General features: G+C 34.5%; 2 protein-coding genes across 10 annotated transcripts in view; one reads left to right on the forward strand and one right to left on the reverse strand.

The window, feature by feature from the left end:
* The window catches only part of LOC145257956 (tripartite motif-containing protein 2-like), a 443,500-nt gene that overhangs the window by 89,213 nt on the left and 334,845 nt on the right, over nucleotides 1–19,442 (reverse strand). The window lies entirely within an intron of this gene.
* The window catches only part of LOC145252494 (uncharacterized), a 57,581-nt gene continuing 56,988 nt past the window's right edge, over nucleotides 18,850–19,442 (forward strand). The window contains exon 1 of the mRNA XM_080111934.1: nucleotides 18,850–18,897. Within this exon, the coding sequence (XP_079968060.1) occupies nucleotides 18,850–18,897 (48 nt within the window). The remainder of the gene's footprint in view (nucleotides 18,898–19,442) is intronic.

Raw genomic sequence — 19,442 nt, forward strand, 5'->3', positions numbered from 1 at the left:
AAGATCCCACATTTTTGATGGCCTTATGCCTAACTTATTTAAGTGTAAATTTCTCATATTTTGTGCAAATAGATAATTCAAAGTGTAGTACCTTGTTCTGACACTATACTTAATGTTTTGCTCTCAGTCAATGGAGGAGAAATCCTTCTAGACTGAGGCAATTTTTGTTTCAATCCAGAATCTCTCTTTGTGGGAATTCAAAACACGCATTTTAAGTCTTTTTATGGATTCCAACTTTTGAACCGCTCTGTATATAAGAACTAGCATAGGCCAACAGTGATGAACGCTATCTTGTTCATGAACGTGAACCAACAGCCCAAGTTTGGGATAAGTTTCCTCAGTCATACTGAGCCCCTAACAATATCTCAGAAAGAGATTACAAGAGATTACTACAGCTATGGACCAGATGGCTAAAGAATAACCTCCTCCTATCGACATGAGAATTTCCCACCTCCACTTCTGAGGCTTCCTCTTCACGCTTGAAAGCACCCTAGAGTCAATGGAAAACTCAACAGGAATGAAACAATGAAAAGTTGCTATAGCAAGGTAGGACTATAAAACCAATGCTAGTATCTATAAGCATAAAACTGACCTTGTATCTGACTCCGCCTCATAGGGAGTCAAGTAAATAAGGACTTAAGATTTGAGATGTCACAAAATCCTACAACCAGCCAGATATACAAACGCATAGTTTTAAACGATTAGACAATTTTAAGCTGTAAAATTAACAAAGAATTTATTAGTTTTTAAGCAAATCAAGGACGAAATCCATCACCTTTTATAGCACGCATGACCGCATATCATTTTCAAAACTTAAATTCAGGATTAGCTGAATTAAAATTAAGATTAATTGGTTTAATCCAGGATTATATATTTACTTTTTTTTAATCCATAAAGATAGGATGAATTTTTGTGCCAACTAAAATGACTGAAGAATTAAATAAGTCAAAATTAAATATGGTTTAAATGGAGACAATAATGGAGATTAAAAAAAAAAGAATGCGTGTATATATATATATATATATATATATATATATATATATATATATATATGTGTGTGTGTGTGTGTTATTTTGGTAAAATATTTTTTTAAAATTATATTTCACTCTTTGTGTATACCAATCTTTTTTGCTTAGAAGCTCGATGTATGTCAAATATAGCAATAGAGCATATTTCAAAAATAACAGTATAGTTACATTCCTATATCCAAAATATTTATTTTTCATGCAAAACAGCTCTTCTAGCATTTTAAAATTTTACAGGTCCATTTTGTTATGCAGAAACAAAATGTCAAAACTGGTTCTTTTCGTGCATATACTCCTCAGAAAAATTATAAATTCTTTACTTAGAAAAAAAAAAAAAAAAGCATGACAATATAATGCCGCAAGAAGAAAAAGTTTATAGAAGACTCAACATCGTGTGTTTGTCCCGGCAGCCATCTTGGCTCATATATATATATAAAAATCTTGTTACTGAAAACTTATTCAAATTTATAAAAAAAGAAAAACCTATATATATATATATATATATATATATATGATTAGATTTTTTGGAAAATGAAATCCAGCAGAGTGCTCAATTAAAAGGAAAATCCGAAATATAAGAGCATATTTATATTTTGTGTACAGAAAGTTATTAGATGAGACAAGTCATCTGATAAGATGAGTATTGGCTGAAGAGAGCTTGATATGGATATCTTAAACGGTCCAAAGTATCGGGCTTGAAACCGACAGTACCAATGACTTGTCTCATCTAACAACTTTCTGTACACAAAATACAAAATAAATATATATATATATATATATATATATATATATATATATATAGAGGGAGAGAGAGAGAGAGAGATTTTTATATATAAAATATACCCCTTTAGGAGCAGCTGCGCTGTAATTATGAGGCAAGGATTGCGCAATCCCAACCACACCTCTCCTGAATCGGCTCTGTTTTGATCCAGTGGCACGAAGAAGTCCAGGGCGACTGGAAACAAGGCCGAGATAAGCAGAGAGCATAGACAACACTTATTACGAAATTATTAATCAAGTTTTCATAGGCAGAAACATAACAAAATCAAATTAATATGTACGATCGTTTCGGAAACGATATCCCGCTAATCAGTCAATATTTACAAATAAAACTATCGAGAAATAAAGTAAAATATTTCTGTATATCATCGTCTCGTTAGCATAAATGGGGGCGAGTTTACGATTAGGAAAGACGCCAAATCAATTATCTATTAATCTATGTATATAGCTCTAGGTAATTACACCTATTGAGTTTATCATATATCTGCAATATTTCGACCACAACACCTTTAAATACATTTTACTGAGCCTTTGCTCTTTTAGACTCTTGTCGATTACTTTCTATAATATCTCCCTCTGATATATATATATATATATATATATATTAGTGATGGGACAATTCCAATATTTTTCCCAATTCCAATACAATTACAGATTCCGATTCTTTATAAATCTCTAGATATTTAACTATAAAAGTATTATTTTGTCCCGATTACCATAAAAACACATCTTAAATGTGCTTACATTTTCTTAAACGTAAAAACACATTTGTGAGGGGGTGATCTAGAAATTTTAGTCTTACTGGAAGTTTAAATCAATAAATATTTATTATTTTCTTATTACTACAAGCAGTAGAAGATGTTTCTTAAACCAAAATCAAATAAAAAAGATGATTTAATGAATTGGTTTTGCCATCGGAAAATAGGCTCAAATTTTTCCGATTCCTATACAGATTCCCCCAAAAAGCTCCAATTTTTCCGATTCCCGATTAATCGTTCCAACACTAATATATACATATATTTATTAGTGAGAGTTTAAGCTTGGCCACAACGTTTCGCCAACAACTGCAAATATCAAAAGAACATAAAAAGAAGGATTCACAAAGGATCCAACAGTACGAAAGTGGTTTCAACATTTTCATTTTGGTAGCTGTAATAAGTGTTTTGTAGATGCAATAAATAGAAAACGATCATTATTCACTTGCATGTTTGAAAGTAATTTTCAAACAAAATCTATGTCAAAGAAGTGTCTGAGGCACTTTATGTTGAGGTCTTTATTTAAATGGTAAAAAAAGGAAAAAACAAAGAAAAAAACAAAGTTTGATAAATGGTTTCTGCATGAAGTTCTACATGAATAAATACATTTTTTTTTCAGGTACTCTAACTATATAGACACCAAAACAGGTTGTCTTTGCTTAATTCTCTGATAAGACATAATATTTTGTAATACCATGAATATCGAATGCAGCAGCAAGTCCTGGGAACATGTTTACCAGAAAGAACAGTCGGAAATAAGTTATACACCATCTACTTTGCTTATGCAATTCCTACGGCTATGTACCTAGAAAACGAGGCTATAAAACCCGACATATTTATCTGGGACGAGAAGGAGAAAGAAGCAACCAGGAATAAGTGTCTCCAATGATGCTGGGTCAAACAGAGCTGAGAAGGAAAAAATAACAAAATGCCAAAGCCTTATGTATGACATGAAAAGAAACTGGAATCTTTGGAAGATCTTAATCATTCCAGTAATTATAGGAGCAACTAGACTCATGAAAAATATTTTCAAAAACTACCAGGCAAATGTACCCAGCGAACCAAGTGCAAAAAATTACATCAGTCAGAATCTTAAAAACCTCTCAGGTGAAATATATGGGATAGCAGATGAATGCTTAGCATCCGTTAGAATGCCTCATCCCAAGTTTGAACAAACTGATAATTAAAATTAAAATAAATAAATAATATATATTATATATATATATGCAAGCAATCCAGTCTTTGACAGACTATGGATACTCACGAAGGGGTGTCTGCGCATGAAATTTTTGTGGCAGGAGTTGCGCAACCCCCAACCACACATCTCCTGAGTCAACATTGTTAAATACCAGTGGCAAGTGAAGTGTATGTACAAGACAACTGGAAACAAATACCGAGATAAGCGGAGAGCACATACAGTGCCTAGAATTCCCAAATGGTCAACCATCTGGTACTAACCAGGCTCAACGTTGCTTAACTTCAGTAATCTGATGAGAACCGATGTGTCAACACGATTATAGCATATATATATATATATATATATATATATATATATATATATATATATATATATATATATCACACTGAGGAAGATCAAAGGATCGGTCGAAAATATGTGCTTTTGAAGGAAACATTCTTGTTTTGTTTTTTTAAAAGACTTTTTGTATTCCTACACGTCAACACACAGGAAATAAATACAGAAGAGATATAAACATTTATATATTTTTCGTATTGTTTTTTTTTTATTCATACATATTTAAATAAATGAATAAATAAATAAATATATATATATATATATATATATATACACACACACATATACACACATGTAGTACACTACAAACACTGATCTGAATTTGCATATTATTTTATAAACAGCTTCTAATAAACTAATTCTCTGTAATATGGTTGTAATTTTGCATTGTCATATTTTATTATCGTCATGTTATATTTTTCGTCTTACTTTTTATTTCTTTAAGATAAATAAATGTGTCAAAATAATCAAAATGTTAATGTTTGTCCTTCTTATATGAATAAATATCTATAGTTATATAAATGCAACTTTGTCTGTGTGTGTGTGTGCAAGTTCGTTCCTTATAGACTCCGAAACGGCTGAACAGATTTTCTTTAAAATTTACAGAACTTTAGTGTATAAGTCTGGAAGTGATCTTAGTTAAGTTTTGTCTCAGAATACCTCCGATAATTACTGATAAATCGAAAACGTTATTTTAATTTATCTATCATCGGTAAGGCCATCTTTTCCATGTCGTTGCTTAGAAACAATGATAGAAAAATGAGCCGCGAAAATTCTACTGTGGGTAAGTTGATAGCGTGGGTTTTTTTTTTGTCTGTTTGTTTGTTTTTTTTGCATGATGTGGTCTGTAGGTTCAAACTCCGCATGTAAATTTCTCAATTTGTTTTTCATTAGCTGCAAAGAATTTTATAAGACTTGAAAGTTATGTTTTCTTGTTTTTTATTTTGCATGACATGTTCTGTAGGTCCAAACTCCTCACATAAATTTATGTCTTTTTTTGTTGTTGTTGTTAACGGGAAAGAAGTTTATATAAAATAATTTTATAAAAGAAACAGTAGGTTCTCTAGATTGCAATGTAGAATAGCGTATATTTTAGACTAAGTCACTGCATGGAGGCATGTGAAGCTTCCTTCCAGGCGATTTCATGGATTTCGATGACAGTAAAAATACAGGAGTGGGAAATATTCGTTGATCATCATTCAATCCCGGGCAACGTCGGGTCTCCCTGCTAGTGCAATATAAATGAATAAATAGATTTTAGATATTTTCTTGAATCAAAATCATGTAATTCTGACATAATGTTTAGTATCATTACATTTTTATTATAATCTTTTGTAAAGGGGGGGAGGCATAAATTTGATGCCAAACTGTACAGGGAATTACGTTTACTCATCCTGGAAGATACGCTTAAATATGATATTTTAATTCATGCAGATTACGTATTTATTATTATAGAAACAATTCTCTAACTTGTGTGCCAACAATTAGAATCGTAAGCAAAACATAGAACTCTTTACCCTCATGGCCGAGCCACGCCCTTACACATGCTGACTGTCACTTAGGCGGTCGAGTTTCAATCCTGGTTTGAGGTAGTTGCTAAGTCTAACCACACTGATGAACTGTGATACAACGACACAGTACTCTATGTGGATGACTATAAATGCTCTCTATCTTGTTAAGCATATTGGCGAGTGAAATAAACTGCCGCTGGCATACAAAACAATGCTCTTTGTGTAAACAAATAGAGCTTAGGCGTTTGGACAATGTTTAAACATTGTAATTTCGCATACCCATCTTAGCAGCAGCCAAGTAGCATAAAGGTGAGAAGCACCGACCGTCGCATAGGCAGTCGAGTTTCAATCCTGGTTTGAGGTAGTTGTTAAGACTAGTCGCACTGATGAGCTGTAATACAGCGAAACAGTACTGTATGTGGATGACTATATATGAATTCACTTGTCATCCCTTTTTCAAAAGATGGAATCGTCTAATCATTGAAGACAAGATGCAAGCAAGCAAGGTCCAGAGTTTTATAATCATATAGATCAATAAATGCAAAATTCTTAGTTTTTTTTTTTTGTTTACAGGAAACTTATGAAATGCTTATTATTTAAAACTTTGATTTAAAATATTTGAAGAAGCAATCTGGCCCAGCCAGGTAATATTTTACTTTTGTTAGTTTGAAGAGATCAAGGGACTCCCTCCTGGAGCTTACACTTGATTCTGTTAAAATTTAAATTTGTATCCGAGGGCTCTTTTAACAATAGACATTGTTCCCTTTATGGCTGCTATCTTTATTTCCTTACAGCTTGGTATTCCAGGGATTGCTTCTAAGTATTTCTGAAGGTTCTTTTTTATTAGGCCAGTTGCTCCCGTCACAACCGGTATAATGTTTATTTCTTTCAGAGACGATATCGCTTTTAGATCATTTTTTTAGGTCTTGATATTTTGTTATCGTTTCCCGTTCAGCTCTCTTAAGGCTAAAGTCATTTGGAACTGCGACGACATCGATAATGAGTGCCGTTCTTTCGGGCTTGTTCCATGTGTGTGTGTGTGTGTGTGTGTGTGTGTTTGCAATATAAATTTGACAAGATGATTTTTTTAGTGAACTGTACGAGCCTTTTTCAAGTCTCACACAAAACACACATTCATATTTCAAGCTGTCATATACATACGCGCACACAAACATACGCGCCCACGTCCACACATGTACACATATTCACGTTCGCGTACATACACTCACATTCACGTATATATACACACACGCTTACGTATACACATGTACTCACACACGCGAACACGAACACACACATGGACGACGTCACTTCCGCTTTCTAAGGAAATACACATGGGCAAAAGACACTCCAGAAGCGAGTATAAAACATGGAGACAAGCTGTTTCTAATCCTCTCTTTAGGACCAACTCTCAACGAGAGAGGTTGGGCTAACAAGCCGCCGCCGTTTCGGCGCGCGCGCACGCGCACCTCACGCCCACTTCCTACTATGTATGGGGCACGAGCTAATGACTGTATGTATACATTCTCCCTCTTTCTCTCTCCATCTACTACTGGTCACTAAGAACACCTTCGCGTAGCTGACTACTAACTGATGACAACTCTAATATCCACTCTTTGTCTACATGCTGGACTACCATTCTCAATTTTCCTACAACATTTATTTCTCTTCCCACGCGCGAACAAACAATAGTGACCCAAACTTGAGATGAAAACACATTTCCTTTTCTTGCTACAACACCAGTCCTGCAACGGACATTGGTTACATACGCGCGGACATGTTATAACTAAAATGTTCATTTCTTTCAACAGCAAATAAACGACGTTTATCTTATCCATTACTTGAGTCTTTGTTTCCTTCAATTCCCATTCGTTTCATTATTCTTTTGTAACGGGATTGGGGTATTTATATATCCTAGTCCCCTACAGAACATGTGTTTGTGTATCGTTATTAAAGGAAACAGTTATATTATCTATGGGGCTGGGCGCATAAAAAAAAATCGCAAAGAGAAAACTGATAACTCTACACAATTTGAACATGTCTTTCAAATAGAGAGGCCCACTTTAAGATAGTTTTGACATCTTCCCTGCAACCTCTTTCCCACACAAGAGATGTTGAGAGCCTGTCTTTTCTCTATCATTATTTTCGTGGCAAGTGCTCGACTGAACTCCAATCTTTAGTCTTCACTTTTCAAACTTTCACAAAAAACACTTGATGAGTTACACCCACTAGATACGCTTTCCCCCATTCTCTATATGTATCTAAATCTAAATGCAGACTCCATGAACAAAACCTTTCCCAGAACTGCCCGCCTGTGGAACACTTTTTCGCTTGCCTACTTCCCGGTTGAATACAACATGGTAGCCTTCAAATCCAATGTAAACAAGATTTTGTTGAGTTGTTCACATAAATAATCAAATTCTACCCAATTTACACCATTAACGATTACTTCACTACCACCTTAAATTCATTAACCCTTATCCTCGAGTGGCCTTCGGGTCTTGATAAGTGGGGACTCAAATAAAAAAAATTTTTTAAAGTGCTCACCCACCAAATGTGCGATTATTCAAGAGCCCATATGATGCCTAAAATCACTCAAATATTAAATGCTAGTCTGGCTTGATATCTACAAGGAAAAAAATAGATATATTGTATGTCTTTTTTTTTTTTTTTTTTTTTTTTTTTTTAGTATATGAATCTTAACGTTGAGCCATGATCTTTCAATTCTTTGCGCACGTGCTGTAGTGTTGGGATCGACGAAATGTTGCTGGTGATTCACAGGAAATATGACAAAAGCTAAAAAAATTGTTTAAATTAGCGTGAAAGTGGGCCTCACTATTTGTTGGAATATATTAGCGAGCCTTAAGATACTGGACTCAAGTGTCGCATGGTCTCTTCTTTGAATGTTTAGGGTTATTGTTCAAGGCACCCTAGCCACACATTATTTCGAAACCAGTTTGAAAAGTTTTCTTTGCTTTTGAACGGTGCGTTCCTTGCATTATCAGGTGTAGGTCGCATACCAAATAGATTCATGAGACTTAGGATTGCAAGTGTAAATATCATATCAAATATAGATTTTATCAGACATAGATTATAATGTAAATATAAATACTAAAGTAGGTTTTTGATATGTAAAGAACAAGCTAAAGTGGCACCCAAATATTGTATATAATGAATATCACATATTTATTTTATTACTAGCAGGGAGACCCGATGTTGAATAATGATCTACGAATGTTTCGCACTTCCATATTTTTATTGTCATTGAAAACGATGAAATCATCTATTTTTCAAGTAAATCCATTAATTGCTCTAGTTGGAAATCCATCACGGTGAACTGGGAGGAGGCTTCACATGCCTCCCTATACATTGTAATCTACATTGAACTGATTTTATAAAAAAAAATTTCTATAAAATGGCTTGCATTAAAGTTCAAAATTCAAAAGTCAAGTATCATGCTTCAATTATGCTCAAAACAGAATCATTCATTTCGGATGTGCCTCTGTCATATTAAAGAACCTACTGTTAATCTTATATATCAGACCTTTTCGTTTGTGTGGTAATAAAATTTCTCAAATGCACTTGTGATGTTAGGCTGTGTAAGGTGTTAACTTTGGTCAAAATCGCCTGTCATTTTTTTCATTGGATTTTATCAATTATTGATACTTATCGATTATTAATACTTATCGAAGACATTCCAATACAAAACTCATCTAAGAACATTGGTATGCACATAAAGTACCTTTGTGTGAAATTTCATAAGAATCGGTCCAGCCGTTTCGAAGTCCATAGGGAATGAACAAATACACACCAAGTTCCTTTTATGTAGTAGTAAAGAAGAGAGAGATTTGCATTATTATTTATTTATAACCGCTCAAAATCGTGGCAAAAAGCAAAATATGGTGAACTTTTAATAAATGAATAAACCAATATAATTCAGACAGTATTTTTTTAATATATAATTTTACTTGTGTTTTTTCCAAATAAATTTTATATTGATTGTACTTTCCTGTGAAGATATGAAGGAATGCACTCTTTCAAAGATTTGTCAACTTGATGGCAGGAAGTTCAGATTGTATTTTTTCAATTCGATTCTATCATCAGGCCTTAGTAGTATGGTAACTTATATATGAATTTTCTCAATTATATGTGAGAAAGATTGTCTGTAGTTTTTCTCTGAGAATTAATCTATTTTAGTCACGTAAATTCGTTCACTGTACAAGTCATATTCAAGAAAATCTTTGCTTGTTCTCAAAACAGAGAAAAGAGAAAAAAAAAAAGGATCAGATTCGGAATTATTCTTAACAATCAGCGTTCTATTTCTTCACCCTCGTAATTCTTTTTTTCGTCTTTTTCCCAATTGACAGCAACCTCATGTGCACAAGATAATTTGTTACTCACGCCCCCCCCCAAAAAAAACGTCTTTTTATATTGCTACCTTGAACCATGATAGCACCTAAATTTGCATTTACGAGGGGCGTGCAATAAGTAATACTCCTGACCCACTTCCAGTTATCTGATCTAGCTGAAATTTTGCATGTGCAATGATTTATATCTCTACAGGTCATATGGCAAATTACAGCTCTGAACTAATTGTGGTTTTTGTTTTACAGGTGTTTGAACTGAGTCGGGTGTGAAATGGAGCCTGTTGAATATTGAGCAGTGATCCGGTTTTTGTATTTGAAAGGACGCACACCACAGGAGACTTTTGATGAAATGAAAGAAACTTATGGTGATAATGCCCCATCGTATGACCTTGTAAAACACTGGCATCGTGAATTCAAACATGGCCGGAAGTCTGTGGAAACAGCTCCCAGACCTGGTCGCCCACCCCCTTCTGCCATTGATGAGGCATCTGTCCATCAAGTTGAGGCTGCCATTTTGGAAGATCGGCGCATTACTATTTGCCAAATAGCCCAAGATGTCAAGATTAGTACAGGGTCTGTGGAAACTATCATTCATGACTATTTGCATAAGGTGTCTACCAGATGGATTCCCAGGTTGCTCACACCATTCCAGAAGCAAGAACGCGTCGAGTGCTCGAGAATAAATCTGGAGATATGCCAAGAAGATGAGTCACAGTTTTCCAAAAGACTAATTACACAGGATAAAACCTGGGTCCATCACTATGATCCAGAGACCAAAGCCCAGTCAATACAGTGGAAGCACTTGGACTCACCATCTCCAAAGAAGGCAAGGATGCAGCCCTCCACTGGCAAGGTCATGTTCACAGTCTTCTGGGACAAGGACGGAGTAGTGACGACAGATTTCCTGGCAAAGGGTACCACAATTACAGGAGCCTATTATGCTTCACTTTTGAGGAAATTAAGGGAAGCTATCAAAATCAAGAGGTGGGGCAAGATCAGCAAAGGTACCCTCCTCCTGCAGGACAACGCTCCGATCCAAAACTCGCATGTCGCCAGATCAGAAGCATGGGCATGTGGTTTTGAAATCCTTCTCCATCCTCCCTACTCTCCTGACCTTGCACCCTCTGACTTTCACCTCTTCCCAGCCATGAAGTTGTTTTTGAAAGGAAAGCATTTCTCAGATGATGCAGTCTTGATTTCTGAAGTCACGTCGTGGTTGGAGGACCAACCTGAGATGTTCTACAAAAACGGTCACCAGAGCTGCATCAAACGATGGGAGAAATGCATACCTCTGGGTGTTTCCTATGTAGAGAAAGACTAATAACTGTGCCAAGTTTCGTTGCTCTAGTACTATGGGAAGTGGGTCAGGGGCATTACTTATTGCACGCCCCTCATATCTTCTTATATTTCATGTCAGACAGGTTTTGGGTTTGAATGCCAGTGCATATGCCAACCATTTGCACTTATTGCTGTGGTTCTTCACACCGTTATTACAATATAGTGGCAAAAATATTGTGACGTCGGCCAGAAGAAAGGAACAAAGGAACACAACACATATGAAAATGTAAAAAAAAAAAAAAAAAAAAAAAAAAAAATTGTATTTTGAAGAAGGAAAAGAGAAAAAAAATTGTCCTACAAATAGTGTATATCTTTGTGGAACCTATCTCTGAAGATGCATCCATTTAATGATTCTTATATTTCTCATTCCGAGTTCGTTTTGGCTGGGTCTGAGAAATAGAGAACATTGTTTTTTGTGCTACAGTTGCTGATTTAATTATTGCACGTGTCCTGGCGATAGCAGCAGGCAAACTGGCTTCCTTGGAGGATCACATCCAAAAGAGGAAAAATCTTTCAAAGAATAGCTAACGTGGAATTCAGTGAAAATTCTAAAAAGCTAACTTATGATTGGTTGTTTTTCATCAAATCACAAGGCATCTAGCAAACGACTCCATAATAATTTCAATAATTACTCCACCAAAGGTTTTTGATTGGCTTATAAGTCAGCCAATCAGAACCTTTGTAATATTCTTCAACCAAAGAAAAAAATGCAGTGCAAATACAGTAACTGCATTGACTGCTACAAGTTTACTTGTTGCACTTTGAAAGAAACAAATTGAATGAAACAAAAATTGTGTTTGCAGATAAAAAGTAAAATAAACTCGTTTGAATCAACATGGTGCAACTTTTTTGACCAGCTTGCTTCCGTTGTTGGCATTGGCTTTCCGAATTCTTTCTAGGATCAGATATTTACAGAAAGAACTATGTGAGGGTTTTATTTTAAGTCACCCAAAACAAAGTATACTACCACTAAAGTGTAAAGGGCTACTGTGATAAGGGCCAGATTGGTTAGTGGACAACCTGGAATGGGGAGTTAAGCAGCAGGATGTTTGTTCACATTATGTTAAAATTTTTGCATGTTGACATAACCAGGAAAAAGTTGGAAGGGAATTTCAAAAGCAATGGTGAGAGGAAAAGAGCTTTCAAAGAAAAACATCTTCCAACATCTAGTGACTTCTATAGTGAAGAGGTGGGATTTTGCTGCTAGTTGAGTGGTCCGGAAGTATTTTCATTGAAAAGGTAAAAGTCAAGTAAGTTCGTTATAGCATATTCTGTGGAAATACTTGTTAAACATGCACAAGGATACGATAGGAACTGGATCTTGGCAGACAGTGCAGAACTTACTGTTCCTATTTCTGAATTTCATATTAGCATTTTTATTCATTTTTTTTTTATTATTATTTCAATAACTTGCAGGTTTTATTTATATAAAAGAGTGAAAGCCAACCAAAAGGAATTCTGAATAAAATTTCCAGTAAATGGTGTTTAGTCAAAAATTGGTTCTTGATATTAAAGACTGCCTAATTTGTTTAAAGATGAGCGTTAAAGGAAATTAGGAAAAGTTTTGTATTAATTTACATTTTTAATAAATTTTTTTTGTTTTGTTTTGTACTAACTTCTATTTTAAATAATTTCTTTTACAAAAATATTCACATATGTAAAGAGATTTTCTTTTCTTTTGGAAAATAATAAAAGGGTTTTGCTTCTGTACTAATCTATGCATAGTTTATTACTGACTACCAACTAAATATCATTTTATCACTTGCTTACAGTCAAGTATAGTTAAAATGAAACTGCCAGATACTGGGAATTTGCAAATCTCACCAGAGGTTATATTACGAGTGAAGTTTAAACTTAACCTAGCACCGTTTATTGCAGATATCGAGTCAGAAGTCCTTTTGATTTGCCAAATAGAGAGAGAGAGAGAGAGAGTAATGCTATATTTTTTTCGAAAATATTGATCGAATATTGAAAAAAAAAAAAAAAATTAGGCAGCATGTTCTAATCGCAATAACATTTATTCACATTCAACTAAACTATTTACACCAATAGTTTCTTTTAGAAGTCAAGAGAGGTAATTCTTGAAAGAGTTATTCCCCATTCTATCCGCCTGACATACATACAAGGTCCTCAGAGTTTTAGTATTATATATAGCCAATCGTTTTACGTAATTTGTCTACAAAACCGTAAGTTTACTAAAAAGCGCCTGCGTGAATTTACAAAATGTGTGCATGTCTGTATGTTTGAAAAGCAGAGATAGGATAAAAGGCACATGGTAACTCTTCATGGTTTTACCTTGCATCTTTCCGACTAAACAAGCTGAGCATGTGCAGTCCTTCTCCACGAGTGAAAAATTTACTTTAACTATGACTAATGCTTGTGCAAAATTTCAAGACATGCTTATTGAGAAAAGTGTGAACAAATTAATGGATTATGATTCGGGGACAAATTTACCCCTATAATTCCCCCCTACGAAGGCAACTAGAATTATCCCAGAAAATCTGTTCCAGCAAAAATGCATTTTCACCATGACTAATGTTTGTGCAAAATTTCAAAAAAATTTCAAGGAATGGTTTTTGAGAAAAGTGCGATCAAACGAACGAGAGTGAATTACTAGGTTCAATCCCTCCTTTGTCTGGGGACCAACAAGGTGAGAAATTAACAATTACGATGTGCTATTGATTTCAATATTTAAAATTTTTACCTTAAATCAAGCTGAACAATTGTATTCAAGTTAGAAAGTATGTTTTTAACGGAAATTAATTTCAAAGTACTTTTTTCCCATCGCTATGTGAAAATAAAAAATGTTAAATGTTAAGGCCTTTTCCGACCTTGCCTATTAAATGTGAAGGCCTTGCCAATGAATATTTTGTTTCTCTGTTCATAGATAACAAATAAACATACAGGCATGTTGGTTGTTGTTTGGAAACAAGCAACAATCAACATGCCTGAGGACGGTCGAAGGCCAATCTGAGTGAAACGTTGCACAAATAGCACTCAAGATGAGAACAATAGTCCGAATACAAGTAATATAAACAATCAGCCCTCATATAAAAAAAAAAAAAATTCAGAACTTTAAATATTCACAGTTTTGCACATTTCTAACCAACAAATTGCATACATCATAATTACTTACAATTTGCCTATCAATCTCATATCTATATAAATAAAGAGATGTGCATACCTGGCCTGTAGATGGAAACACCATCATGGAAATAGTTGTATATTTTGTATATATCTCTATATATATACTCCGGTTAGAGACAGCTTAATCTACAGTAATCAGGTTCAAATAAAATCCAAGAGGACAGTATCAGAGGTACAAATGATCTAGCACAAAGCTTTGTGCTTTCAAACAACGGGGGTTTAATGCGTTACGTTTGATCAGAGATTAGGGCCATTTAAGCCTATCAAGTGACAGTAACCTTAGCAACAAACAAAAACGAATAAATAAAAATGTGTAACAATTATATTAATATCAGAACAAAAGGCGGGAAAGTGGTTTTGTGATTGTTTTGTATAAAGATATGAAATGGTGACCTTTTATGTTTGAATAATTAAGATTAACTTAGATTATGAAGAGAAGAATATGATTTTAAAAATAGGAGGTAGGCCAACAGGCATCCTTAAGATGCGCCAATCCAATCTGTGCGCTTAGCAATAAAAATGCTATTTCAAACTTGAGCATGACAGAACAACAAATAAGCTATTTCAAACTTAAGCATGACAAACTAAAAATGCTATTTCAAACTTAAGCATGATAGACTAACGAACTAACTGAAGCCTTTCATAGTGATGCACGATAGGGCTCATTAAAAAAATAAAACTCAAAAGTTCAAGGTTTTTTTTTTTTTCTTTGTGTTTATTTCATGGTAAGATTAAAAAAATTAATTCCATGCAGTTGCGGGATTCAATTATTGGATGTTCTGTAGATAGAGTCAGTAAATAAAAAACGAATTTTTCAAAAAAAAAAACAATAAATAAATAGATATATCCCTGCCAGTTATGCACAGTGTATACACATTTCCTTGGCATACTTGTGTAACTGTAAGTCTTGTCAAGCAATGCATTTGGTTACATTAGAGTTAGGTAATGAGCTCTACATGTCCAACAAAAAGAGATTACATTCTCTTGAGTAAGGAAATAAGTGTTTATTTTTATTACAACCCGAATTTTGTCTTTTTTGGGGGGAGGGGGGGCGCAAAAGTTCCCAATTATTAACAAACTAATTTTCTTAATTTAAAAGTTTTACATTTCTCAGACAGATTTTTTCCTGGATGTAAACATTGTATGAATTTTAATTGGAATTTGTAAATGTAATAAACCAATACAATGCCGAATTAATTTTAAAATAAATATTTATTTCAAAAACCCAAAGATGATATTACATCGTCAGAACTTAATTGATTTTAAATAAACAAATATTCATTTTTAAAAGAAAATAATACTTCTTGAACTTATAAATTCCATTCCAAATTTTACATTTCTAATTTTTTATTCTTAGTGGAATTTTTGTTAGTACCCACAATTCTAGATATGAATGTATTACCTCAGCGATTTTCAAGCTTTTCATAAATAGGCCCCCTCCCTCTACCGCAAAGTGTCAAATAAAATAAAACTAAGAGATTTAAAAATAGATTTAGAAAGGATCGTAAATTTCATCATCATATGTAGAGAGTTAAAGAAGAAAAGTTATCGTCTGATTCCAAGTGAAGCGAAATAAGCAACAGTGGTGTCAGTCAATTTTTTTTATACGCCTCTCTGAATAGTTTGACACAAGATCAAGTGTTTCTATGGAACAAACAGGATTCGAACTTGGCACATTCAAGTTTTCAGTTCGTGTCGTTAACCACTCAGCATCCCCTGCCTGACAGTGATGTCAATAAAAATGATAATTAGGGCTGTAACAACAGTATATTCTTTACATTCTTTTGACTCGAGTATATATTCAACACAGCTAATCAACCGAGAACCACATCAGTCTCTATAAAAACATAAGATATTAACGGATATATACTCGAGAGATAAAAAAAACAATGAAAATAATATTCTGTTGTCACATCCCTAATAATAATGCAATAAAAAGTAAGCACATTGTTTGCTGTATGGCCATAACTCCCCCTATGAAAAAATAAATAAATAATGAAAAATCTTTGATATACGTAACCATGACAGAAAGAAAATATATCACACAAAAAATTACATAAACTAATCGCAGTGTTATTTTTATAAAGAAAATTATTTCTAAGTGATTAATGGAAATTCATAGATATTACAATGATGTACAAAGCTGACTTGGAACTATTTGTGAAGAATGTTTTAAGAGAGGGTTAATTAGTAATGAATTTGATTTTTTTTTTTTCCAATACTTCCCCCTCCCATGTTAAGAATGGCTTGCTAAACTTTCTCAAGTGTGAATCACTTGGAATTATCTCCCTTCTCTTTCAAACTATTTGCAAAATGACATCAAGAAATATCGATCATCATTTAGCCATAAAATTTGATTTTCATTTTTTTTTTTTTTTTTTAATGAAACTACCTGATAAATTTATGTGACTTTTGGTGTACGATATATATTTTATTTTTCAGTCACGGGTATGTACACCATAATGATTTTCCTTTATTTTTCTTTTTTCATGGGAGCAGAGGTAAGGGAGTTATGGACTTGCACCCACTGTTTTGCTCTCTCAAAATGCTGCTGTTGAATACAAAGTAAAGTGGTTGACCATAGTCAAGCATGACCTGAAGGCTCCCTTTTCATTATCTACTACAGCAAGTTATAAGGGAAGAATATAACTCCTTTCTCACAATCACTCCACTTGCCCTTTATCCTTACCTTATACTTCTATGCGTTTAATAAACGAGTCTCAAAGACTTTATTTATTTATTTTTAGTCTTTGGCATGAATCAATCAAAGGTTCTCAGTTCATTAAGAAACTCTTAATACTATGCAAAATGGGTTGGTATTCTAAATAAGACTAGATTAAAGTCATATAATTTTGTTGTTTCCGGTTTGACCCATTATTTACATTACCTTCTTACTCTCCTCCTCCCCTATGCTGCTGCTACTACTACTACTACCCCCTTTCTCTATTCCTCTCTTCCTACCACATCATCATGTTTGTTGTTCTTCCTACCACCTTATATATTCAATGTGCTAAAAAAAAAACAATAGCAAGCAAGATTATCAGAGCTTTAGTATTATATAGAAGTTTCGTGATTATAGCATCGATAGGTAAAGTAATCAGTTCTCTGAAAATCTATTGCCAATGGTGTTGGCTGATTATCAAGCCAAGGAAAAAAACTTTGGCCAAATGTTTCCCCACCCAGAAGCCGATACAAATTAGTCTATTTAAATACAAGGGGAAAATAAATCATTCCAAAAGAACAATTATTTTATACCTATAAATAGTAATATGTAATAAACAAATACTTATTTCAATTCAGAAGAAAGAGAATATGCAGCCAAAAAGTTGTCTACTATTAGATTTCTTATCGTTCTGTAACATCCTTTATTATTATGTTTACTAGTGTGCTCATGTTGTCAAAAATGATCGCGATCTTGGATATGACCTTAAAATTCATCACGTTGTGAAACTCCAATTTAGGGGCTTTATGTGTTAGGTAAATGCTGGACAACGTCGGGTAGAAGCATTTAACTGTCTGTCATCTGTATTTATGATAGATATCTATCATCTAATTGTCTATCTAGCAGAGTAAACAACAGATTGAATCGTGGGAAACAATAAGTTGAGCGAGCATGCGTGCAGGTGCAGAAAGGGTCAAAGGGTAATGTTGTGACAGATATCAAACTTGGGTGACCGATCAAGTTGCACTAGAAAGCATGTTTAGGGTTTGTGCTTTTGGGACACAACCTAAGAAAATAAATAATTCAACACAAACTTCTGATACAACGAACACAACAACTTTAATAAATGTAACAAAGAAAAGGTTTATTCAGGAGAATGTTCACAGGGAGATATTATCCCTGGGTAAAAGCTGGACTCTGGCTACCTGGTGCTATCACGGTAGTTATTCCCAGTGGAAATCGTCGATACCGGATGAAATAACACAGAGGTGGAGAGAGAGCAAAGAAAGAGGGTCCGGTAAGAAAGAGTTTTTTTTCCTTCAAACCGGAAGCTGTCCGATTTCCTTAGGGAAGAGAAAGGATCAATGCGCCACACCCGTGATTGGTCAGTACGTGGCCAAATAACACAGGGGAGAGGCATTGATTTGCGAAAGAAAAAAGTTCCATTTGTTTCTGCTACACATGCGAATGCAGACCGGAAGTGATGTGTCAGGGTTTCCAGTTTGAATAAGCCGACTTAAGTTAGGGAGTTGGTTTTGAGACGCCGAAGAAACAAGATTGGTTAAACAGGTCTCCCCATAAAAGAGCGACAGTTTCCAAATGGATGCAGAGAAACCACAAGCTAAGATTCACTCCAGTTCTACTGTGATGAGATGCCTGGAAGTAAATAAATATATATAAAAACATCTTGTCTTGAAGCGTTTTCTTTAAACAGAACCCAGCTCTTCAAGATGTTAGCGAATCCCCCGGCCAAAAGACGAAAGGCCACGCAGAAACAGGTATGTCATCATGTTACATGAATTATATGTAATACACACAAGCGTCCACAAGTACTAGATGAGTCACGAGCCATAAATAGACATTAGGGGAGTAGGACAATAGTCTGTTCAACACACATTTAGATAAGAACGTAAAACATAACATATGGAACACAGAGTCAGCCCTAAATTACCATTACTTGCAAGTCCACATTTTCAGTGGGTTTAATGGTCAGAGGTTCCATCCAATAGAAGTTGAAGTGATGAGACTTCCGGTGAGACTCCTCTTTGTAAGCTGATGAGACTTGAAGGAGGAAAGACTTGTTTTGCGTGGTGCCTTAAAATAAGGACAGTTGATGTAGTGAGGGATTTTTATGCTTGGCCTCCAAAATTAACACAGATTAGACTATTCATGTAATGATCCGGTCCCTGTTGAGTTTGTAGTGGGAGTTTAGTTCAGTGCAGTTCTAGGAGGTCCACCCTCTCAGGCCTTGCCTTCTCTCTTTGAAAAGGGTTAGTTTATTGCTAATCGCCTGAGTTGTACATGCTAAAGAATGCTGAAAAGG

This window comes from Euprymna scolopes, chromosome 3, assembly GCF_053919585.1.
Source record: "Euprymna scolopes isolate OS-2025 chromosome 3, ASM5391958v1, whole genome shotgun sequence".
NCBI classification, from domain to species: Eukaryota; Metazoa; Mollusca; class Cephalopoda; order Sepiida; family Sepiolidae; genus Euprymna; species Euprymna scolopes.